Genomic DNA, 10098 nt, shown 5'->3' with positions numbered 1-10098 from the left:
CTCAGAAAGTTCAAACCTGATATGAATCTGAAGATCAAGGAAGAAGTCACCAAACAGGTCAAAGCTAAGGTTCTCAGGGTAGTAGAATACCCGACATGGTTAGCCAACATTGTACCAGTGCCAAAGAAGGATGGGAAGGTCAGAATCTGCGTCGACTACTGGATCTCAACCGGGCCAGTTCGAAAGACGACTTCCCTTTTCCAAATATACACATCTTGATTGACAATTGCGCCAAGCATGAGCTGCAATAATTATAGATTGCTTCGTTGGTTATCATCAGATCTGGATGGATGAAGAAGATGCTGAGAAAATGGCTTTCATTATGCTGTGGGAATGTACTATTACAAGATGATGTTGTCCGGACTGAAGAATGCAAGGCCCACCTACATAAGGGCCATGACTACCATTTTCCATGATATGATACACAAAGAGATAGAGGTATATGTAGATGATGTTATTATCAAGTCCAAGAAGACCACTGATCACATAGAAGATCGGAGGAAGTTCTTCAATAGAGTGCGGAGGTACAACCTAAAACTGAACCCCACAAAGTGCGCATTCGGGGTTCCTGCTGGAAAATTACTTGGGTTTATTGTGAGTCGCCGAGGAATAGAACTGGATCCATCAAAATTTAAAGCCATTCAAGAATTGCCACCGCCAAAGAACAAGAAGGATGTGATGAGTTTCTTGGGAAGGCTCAACTACATCAGTCGATTCATAGCCCAGTCTACAGTTATTTGTGAGCCAATCTTTAAGATGTTGAAGAAGGACGCTGCTACCAAATGGACTGATGACTACCAAAAGGCCTTCGACAGAATCAAGAAGTACCTATCAACACCACCAGTCTTAGTCCCACCCGAGCCAGGTAGACCCTTACTACTCTACCTTGTAGTGTTAGACAAAGCTTTCGGCTACATTCTGGGGCAACATGATAAAATGGAGAGGAAGGAGCAGGCCATTTATTACCTCAGTAAGAAGTTCACCCCGTACGAGGCCCGATATTCTCTATTGGAGCACACCTGTTGTGCTTTGACTTGGGTAGCTCAGAAGTTGAGGCATTACTTTTGTACCTGTACTACATATCTCATATCAAGGATGGATCCTTTGAAATACATCTTTCAGAAGCCCATGCCCACTAGCAAGTTATCCAAGTGGAAAATCCTGTTAAGTGAGTTCGACATTGTTTATGTAACTGAGAAAGCGGTCAAGGGATAGGCACTGACAGACCACCTAGCTGAGAATCCCGTGGATAGAGAATACAAACACCTGAAAACGTATTTTCCTGATAAGGAGGTATCATTCATAGGAGAAGACATTGCGGAACCCTATGACGGTTGGAGAACGTTCTTCGACGGAGCATCAAACTTCAAAGGAGTTGGCATAGGAGCAGTCCTAATATCAGAAACTAGTCAGAATTATCTGGTGTCTGCCAAACTCAGGTTCCCTTGTACCAACAACATGGCCGAGTACGAAGCCTGCATCTTATGGCACAAGATGGCCATTGACATGAACATTCAAGAGCTGCTAGTAATTGGAGATTCAGACTTACTTATACACCAGGTACGAGAAGAATGGGCAACCAAGAACTCCAAGATACTCCTGTATTTGCATCATGTATAGGAACTGAGGAAAAGGTTCACGAAGGCGGAGTTTCAACATATTCCCAGAGTCCAGAACGAGTTCGCCGATACATTGGCCACCTTGTCATCTATGATACAGCATCCAGACAAAAATTTCATCGATCCCATTCCAGTAAAAATCCATGATCAGCCAGCTTACTGTGCATATGTCGAAGAGGAAGCAGATGGAAAGCCTTGGTTTCATGATATCAAGAAATATCTGGCAAAAGGAGAGTACCCAGAGCTTGCAAATCCTACTCAGAAATGCACACTTCAGAGATTGTCCAACAACTTCTTTCACAGCAGAGGAATCCTGTATGGGAGGACTCCTGATTTGGGATTACTAAGGTGTGTCGACGTAAAGGAAGCATCCAAGTTACTAGAGGAAATTCACGCTGGGACCAGCGGTCCACATATGAATGGTTTTGTCTTAGCAACAAAGATACTCCGAGCAATTTACTTTTGGATGACCATGGAAACGAACTGCATCCAGTATGTCTGGAAATGCCACCGCTATCAGATACATGCAGACATGATAAAGATACCCCCAAACGAGCTCAATGGAACAAGCTCACCAAGGTCGTTCTCCGCTTGGGGGATGAATGTTATTGGACCAATCGAGCATGCCGCTTCCAATGGACACAGGTTCATCCTGGTAGCCATAGACTATTTCACCAAATGGGTCAAAGCAGCATCTTACAGAGCAATGACTAAAAAAGTCGTGGCAGACTTTGTCCGCGACCGTATTGTTTGTCGATTCGGAATTCTATAGTCAATCATTACTGATAATGGCTCAAACCTCAACAGCGACTTGATGAAAGCTATGTGTGAAACTTTCAAGATCAGACACAAGAATTCCACAACCTACAGGACTCAAATGAATGGAGCTATAGAAGCTGCCAACAAGAATATCAAGAAGATATTGAGGAAAATGATAGAGAAGCATAAATAGTGGCATGAAAAGTTATCATTTGCTCTATTGGGTTATCGCACCACAGTCTGCACATCAACCGAGGCAACCCCCTATATGCTGGTTTATGGTACGGAGGCTATTATTCCCACTGAGGTAGAAATTCCTTCCCTAAAGATCATACAAGAAGTTGAGCTTGACAATGTGGAGTGGGTAAAAAGTCGTAATGAGCAACTAGCTCTTATAGACAGAAAGAGAATGAATGTAGTTTGCCATGGTCAACTCTATCAGAACAGAATGTCCAGATCCTTCAACAAAAGAGTCAAGCTAAGACAGTTCACATAGGCGCAGCTGGTGTTAAAGAAAATTTTTCCGCATCAAGATGAAGCCAAAGGGAAGTTCTCTCCCAACTAGCAGGGTCCATACATGGTTCACCGGATTCTGACAGGAGGAGCCCTCATACTTGCAGAAATGGACGGAGAAGTCTGTCCAAAGCCGATCAATTCAGATCCAGTCAAGCGCTACTATGTGTAATCTTTATGCTTGCCTTATATGATATAAATTGAACTACGCCTAGCCTGATTTCCGTTTAAGAGGGGATACATAGGTAGCCATATGGGTTCATTCACAATTCAATAAAATTTTCATTCCCCTCCCCCCCCTCGCAATTGGAAACTGGGGCAGAATTTTGAGGATGACCCTCAAAATTCCAAAAGTAATTTCAGCCGATTGTCGTAAGCAACAGTCAGAAGTGTCAACCCTTCAAACTGGGGCAAATTTTTGAGGAGGACCTTCAAAATTCCATAGCAAGAGAGTTTTCAATGTCCCGAACCACGTCACAGTCGTCGGTTCATCTAAAAATTATTTTAATTATGCACTTATGTCATATTTTTACAAAATCGTGCATGTTTATTATCGAGAATTCTTTGTTTAGCAACGCTAACCTAATGATACATACAGTGTCACCAGATCAAAGCCGAGCAAGTCAAGCAAAGCCCGCGGGGATACGAACTGACCTTCCCCCCTTACAAACTCACAAATTTTCTTTGGATGCAAATACTAGGATTGCAAAATCTTTAAACACACTATACGCCCACGGGACAAACATCATTCGAGAATACGACTCTACGAATCATTTACATTTGCCAATATTTACTATCAGCACACACAAATTCTCTGCAGTCACCATGCTTTCAGTAATCACAACACCACAATCCGCTATCAGCTAAGAAAACTCTACTGCCATCTGTTATTTTATTTCTTGCATAAGGCTACCTTTCTGTCTTCCGAGACTAAACGCTATCTCCATCTACATTTCTGCATAAGGCTACCTTTCTGTCTTTCGAGACTAAACGCTTTCTCCATCTGCATTTGCATTTCTGCATAAGGCTACCTTTATGCCTTCCGAGACTAAACGCTGTCTCCATCCACATTTCTGCATAAGGATACCTTTTTGCCTTCCGAGACTAAACGCTGTCTCCATCTGCATTTGCATTTCTGTACTATTCTGCCTTCTAATCTGCATAAGGCTACTGTCACACCTCCTTTTTCCGCACCCGCGGGGCGCCGGGGGAGTTTTTCTCAATTAAAGGACAATCGAAATGGGATTTATTTGTTTTATTTCAGAGTCGCCACTTGGGAGATTTAGGGTGTCCCAAGTCACCAATTTTAATCCCGAATCGAGGAAAATAATGACTCTATATTACAGTCTGCGTACCAGAAATCTAGATAAGGAATTCTGTTAACCCGGGAGAAGGTGTTAGGCATTCCCGAGTTCCGTGGTTCTAGCACGGTCGCTCAACTGTTATATTCGGCTGGATTATCTGATTTTATACAAGTCTGAACTTATGTGCAAAATTTAACTTTTAACCGCTTTTATCATTTACTGTTTTTATCAAGAATTACAACGTCGAGAAAACGTATCTCGAACCACGTTACAATCAATGTACCCGTGGTCGTCGACACACTTTGACTCCGTTGAGATTTGGATTTGGGTCACATCAATGTGCACCCGAGTTTAAGGAAATTAAAGTATTAAAAGCGCGCCTAAAGCGACTAGCGTATTTATTCTGGGTAGGACCGTGGAATTTTACTAAACGGTCCATCCCGAAGTCTAAATAATTTTTAAAACAAATATTTACTGAGGGCCCCGCAATTTGTATTTTTTTTTTTGACAAGGCTCATCTCATTCTTATTTTTCTTCAAAATGAATTTGCAACGTCATGGACACGCATCTCGAACCACGTCACAATCAATGTACCCGTGATTAGAAACACATTTCGACTCCATTGAGAATTGGATTTGGGTCACATAAATGTGCGCCCGGGTTTAAGAAGGTAAGATTTATTAAGGCGCGTCCTAAAGAGTCTAACGTATTGTTATTTTAGGAGGGTTGTGAAATTTACTAAACAACCTGTCCTGGAAACTAAATGCTTCACTAATATGCGTTTAACAAGGGCCCCGTATCTGCGTTTTGTCTATTTTTATCGAGGCTCATCTCGTTGTTATTTTTAAGGGATATCCTATAGCAACTATGTTTCTCGTCGTGTTTGTCTCTATCAATTGAAAGCAGTAAATAACCTTAGTCGATTAAAAAACCGTATTTAAAGTGCTACTACAGAGTAATAAAATGTGACTGCACCTATGGCCAACTAGTCACAAATTATGGGCCCAAACCCAGCTCATGCGAGATGGCCCGACTTGGGCCCTGTTTTCCGATACAGGCCTAGCTGACTTTTGATTTGGGCTCGGCCTTCCTGGGGTGGAGGCCTAGAACTGATTCTTTGTTCTTTATCAATTTATATGTGACAAACTAGCAAAAAGGGGAAAGAACTATACTAGTAGTGGATAGTTTACATGCCTGGCCTACATTAAAGAGTATGTTACACAATTTAAACCTAAGTCTGGGATACAACCTACTGCATTAGGAATATTCATCTAACAGCCTACATATACAACTAACATTCAATCCCCATACATTGATATTTACTATGCGTACAAGTTGCCTTCAGTATCCAAAAGAAAACGTAAACTATCATGCATTATATGATATTCAATACAACAGCCTATGCTTAAAGTAAACAATCTTCAATTCTTCTCTTTTGCATTCATACTCAACTTCAAGTTACATTGACAGTATTAGTCGTGTACCTGGATATTTGCACAATAAGAAGAGGAAGAGAGAGAGGATCAGCAGCAAGTAATCAACCTCAACAACAGATAGCAACAACGCAGCAACACAACCAACAGCAACTATGTAACCCACAGTGTTTGAGCATCAGACAGACAAATCCCAGAAAAAGAACAATGAACCAACCGAAAACCCAAGATACCAAATGTAACAGCAATAGAAGATCCAGTAATCACAAAGCTCAGCAAGTACTCAATACAATTCCAAAAATCAAGAAGGCTAAAACTCAATCCACAGCTCACAGAAAAACTCAGTATAGTAACAATCACAGCAGAAGACACACAGCCTTTTCTTAACGGAACAGTGATGACCCTAGTTAGAATAACTGACTTGGCCAGAACCGCTTAACCAACTTAGTTCCTTGTGCAGTTTTGGGCAATGTTTTAGTCAAAGTATTCTGAAAATTTTCACTTTGTTTTTCTCTTTTCTCCAGACTAAAAAAAAAATCCCCTCCCCGTTTTAGTTATCAAATGGCCTATTTATAGGCCAAATGACTCAGTGCAGCTAGGCTGCCCTTTTTGCTGCAACTTGCAGCCTGCCCATACCCCTTTAAGCCCCATGCCTCAGCATCTTTTGGTGTCAGCCCCCCTTTATTCCCCACGCCTGATTTTTTGTTTAATCCAGGAGTTATGGGCATCCCCTTTTTTATTCAATTTAAACCCCATACCCTTGTGTCTTGCTCCCCATTAGTATTGGTTTAATCTTAATTAGTACCCTACTTGTCAGCTCATTTAAACTAATTATTTCTGTTCTTTTTAACATCCCAGAATACCCCTGTTAACCTTGATTATTACTGCCCCTGCCTATTGCAGCATTAGGGCATTTTTGCACTGATGAAAGCTCGAACTCAGGACTGCCTAGTCTGAACCTTTTCAGTCAGTTTTATAGTGCAAACAAACCATTTCAAACAATGCTGGGGCATACAGTCAGTGACAAAGCTCAATTAGTCATGCGACCTTATTAGCTCATTCGATTTATTAGTTATAGAAAGCTAATCGACGATATTTATCGAGTCGACTATACTAATTATAACAGGTAATAATCAATCGCTCACATAAACAATACGTTTAGGGACCTAAAGGGCATCAGACAATTCTGTGTTCAATAACTGGGAACCTATATAAGTTTATTCATTTGACGACCAATCTAATCGAACATGTTCATCACAGAGTACATACAGAATACACCCATAGAAAATCAACCGACCAAAGAAAAAGGTCTTTAAAGAGATGAAAGAAATCTGGATGAAAAATAACAAAAATAACAAACAAACACAAAGAGATATGCTGACAACTTATTTGGAAATAAAACAAAAGAACGGAAAACTTACCAAAACGTTTAAACCAAACAGACCCAAATCAAACTCGACTTCGAACTTTTGAGGCCGAACAAACTTTAATCAGGGTGTTCTCACATGAGAACACCTTGATTAAGGTCTATTAGACCTCAAACCTATGTCCAAACCGGCCGGATTCCCCAAGTGCATGTGTTCTAAAGTCTGGATATCCAGATCTGGATTTTTGGGAGTTGTGGGTAGATTCGGACCAAACCAAGCTTGGTTTGGTCACGAGGAAGGTCAGGGGGGTGTCTGGTATGAAGATGGGGTGGTTTGGCATAGATCCGGGTTCGACTCAAATCTTCAAAATGAAGATTCGAGACGAACGAAAGTGATTCGAGGCTAGGGAGTAACAGATCCATGTTTAGGAGAGTGAGGGGGTCTTAGGGTGTTCGGGAGGTGGCCACCGGCGTTCATGCCGCCGGGTTTTGGTGGAAGGGGAACTAAGGCGGCTTGCTAGGGTTTGGGGGTTTCAGGCTGGGGAAGGAGACGAGTGAGGGGTGGGGTTCGGATAGGGGGTGCGGGGTGAAGGGTCAAGTTTATATATGGAAGGGGAAGAGAGATTGGAGCCGTTAGATCAAGTGATCTGAACGGCTTAGATCTATTGGTGGGTAACAGGACGGGGTCGTTTGGTATGGGAACGGGGTCGTTTTGGTTTAGGTGAGGGGTTGGGTTGAACCGGCTAAATAGGTCGGGTCCTGAGGGAAGCCAGGGACCATTGGATCAATGAGGTTGGACGGCTCAGATCAACTTGCCTGAAACGGCGTCGTTGAGGTGAGTTGGACAGCCTGATCTGGACCGTTCCTTTGAATCAGATCAACGGCTTCAAATGGGGACGCCGATACGACGTCGTTTGAGTCCGTGCTTGGGCAGGCTGGATTTGGACTGGATCAGTGTTGGTTTGGGCCTGTTTTTGTTTCAATTTCTGGGCCCAAATCGATTTTAGACCCTTACTCTTTTGCTTTATTTCTTTCTTTTCTTTTTTTTTTTTCTTTTCTTTTAAACAACAAAAAAAATAAAAATAACAAATAATAAGGTAACGAAATTAAACAACAATGCAACATTTTAACACAATTATTACAAAAATATTTACGTAAGTTAGCTAAAAGCCTAGGACGAACGATGCACACATATATATTTTTGAATTTTCTTTTACTGACCGAATTATGGTTTAATCATCCTAATACATATATTTTGTATTTTGTTTGTTAATGATTAAATGCAAAAATGGACAGATCCACAAATGACTAACAACACATGTCACGAAAACTCGAACAATTGTACAACGAAACCATTTGTCACTATTTTTATTTTCTTTTGGAGCGATTGTCCGTAAAGCAAAAATCACGTGCTTACAGCTGCCCCTCTTTGCACGGAGACACGAAGGGTTTTCGCGCAAAGATAAAGCGAGCGATTTTTGCCCGTCCGAATACTCCGTGTGAAGCATTTTTTGAAAAAGATTTGACCGAACCTTTGCTTCGGAGGTTTCCTACATATCCTGGGCTGAACAGGAATCAGGTCAATGTAGTTCGGGAAATTTTGGTAGCTGGGACTACCATGTGACTGTATTGCTTGCTGTTGTTGTGCGCTGTTGCATGCTGCTGTAGGATGCTACTGCTCAACCGATCTCCCTATTACATTGCTCTAAAAGGAAAAACAAGAAGTTAAGCTAGAGTATGAGGTCTCATCTATCTCCCACTTGTTCTTGTTGTCTTGCTTTCTTGTCGGCTAATGCTTTCCTCTGACGCCTGTATTTTGTGAACTTGGAGATGAAGTTGGTCCTTTGCTGACGTTTGAATGCCAGTTTTCATCACTTTGCTTGATCCGCTGGGGATACGGCTTTCTTCTTTAAATCTTCCAATGGTTTCTTCAGTGGTATGGCTTTTCATCAGAATTGTTATGTTGGGCATGCCATAGCGTTCTCAAACTGCCTCTTTTGAGACGCGTTCCTTCTTCCCTTTGAATGTGCGCTTGCTTTTGCAGTTGTCTGCTTCTTGGTGCTGGGGATTTTATTATTTCCCGTTTGGGGATCTCTGTTGTAACCTTCTGTCTTCAGGTGGGGTGACTGATTCCAAAATCTAGAGCTTAAATGTATTCCCGCATTATACTGGTGGGCGACCTAGAACTTAAAATGTATTCCCGCATTATACTGGTGGGCGACCTAGAACTTAAAATGTATTCCCGCATTATACTGGTGGGCGACCTAGAACTTAAATGTATTCCCGCATTATACTGGTGGGCGACCTAGAACTTAAAAGTATTCCCGCATTATACTGGTGGGCGACCTAGAACTTAAATGTATTCCCGCATTATACTGGTGGGCGACCTAGAACTTAAATGTATTCCCGCATTATACTGGTGGGCGACCTAGAACTTAAATGTATTCCCGCATTATACTGGTGGGCGACCTAGAACTTAAATGTATTCCCGCATTATACTGGTGGGCGACCTAGAACTTAAATGTATTCCCGCATTATACTGGTGGGCGACCTAGAACTTAAATGTATTCCCGCATTATACTGGTGGGCGACCTAGAACTTAAATGTATTCCCGCATTATACTGGTGGGCGACCTAGAACTTAAATGTATTCCCGCATTATACTGGTGGGCGACCTAGAACTTAAATGTATTCCCGCATTATACTGGTGGGCGACCTAGAACTTAAATGTATTCCCGCATTATACTGGTGGGCGACCTAGAACTTAAATGTATTCCCGCATTATACTGGTGGGCGACCTAGAACTTAAATGTATTCCCGCATTATACTGGTGGGCGACCTAGAACTTAAATGTATTCCCGCATTATACTGGTGGGCGACCTAGAACTTAAATGTATTCCCGCATTATACTGGTGGGCGACCTAGAACTTAAATGTATTCCCGCATTATACTGGTGGGCGACCTAGAACTTAAATGTATTGAAATTGTTTCCCCGTTCTTCCGAGAAAATTTTCGACAATCGGCAGAAAATTTTCTGCCCCGGTTTTTGGTGACTTCCATGGCGGTGCATCTTGCAGCCATCATCAATCCTTTGTTTTCCTGCAG

The 10098-nt window shown here is 41.9% G+C and overlaps 1 protein-coding gene across 1 annotated transcript; it reads left to right on the top strand.

The window, feature by feature from the left end:
- Positions 1–2091: 2091 nt before the first annotated feature.
- On the top strand, positions 2092–2874 carry LOC138873370 (uncharacterized). Its single transcript, XM_070151836.1, has 2 exons — positions 2092–2362; positions 2618–2874. Exons 1-2 carry the CDS (start codon positions 2092–2094, stop codon positions 2872–2874), a joined length of 528 nt encoding a protein of 175 aa, XP_070007937.1.
- Positions 2875–10098: the final 7224 nt, after the last annotated feature.

Source organism: Nicotiana sylvestris, chromosome 7 (assembly GCF_000393655.2).
Source record: "Nicotiana sylvestris chromosome 7, ASM39365v2, whole genome shotgun sequence".
Lineage (NCBI taxonomy): Eukaryota > Viridiplantae > Streptophyta > Magnoliopsida > Solanales > Solanaceae > Nicotiana > Nicotiana sylvestris.
The sequence above is the reverse complement of the archived record's forward strand: the minus strand, read 5'-3'. Positions and strand labels throughout refer to the sequence as shown.

What these genes read in the sequence shown, in the direction of transcription:
- LOC138873370 (XM_070151836.1), top strand. Translation starts at nt 2,092, where the DNA reads ATGGAAACGAACTGCATCCAGTATGTCTGGAAATGCCACCGCTATCAG. An exon ending in GGCAGACTTTGTCCGCGACC is followed by an intron (nt 2,363 to 2,617) that starts GTATTGTTTGTC and finishes ATCGCACCACAG; the next exon opens with TCTGCACATCAACCGAGGCA.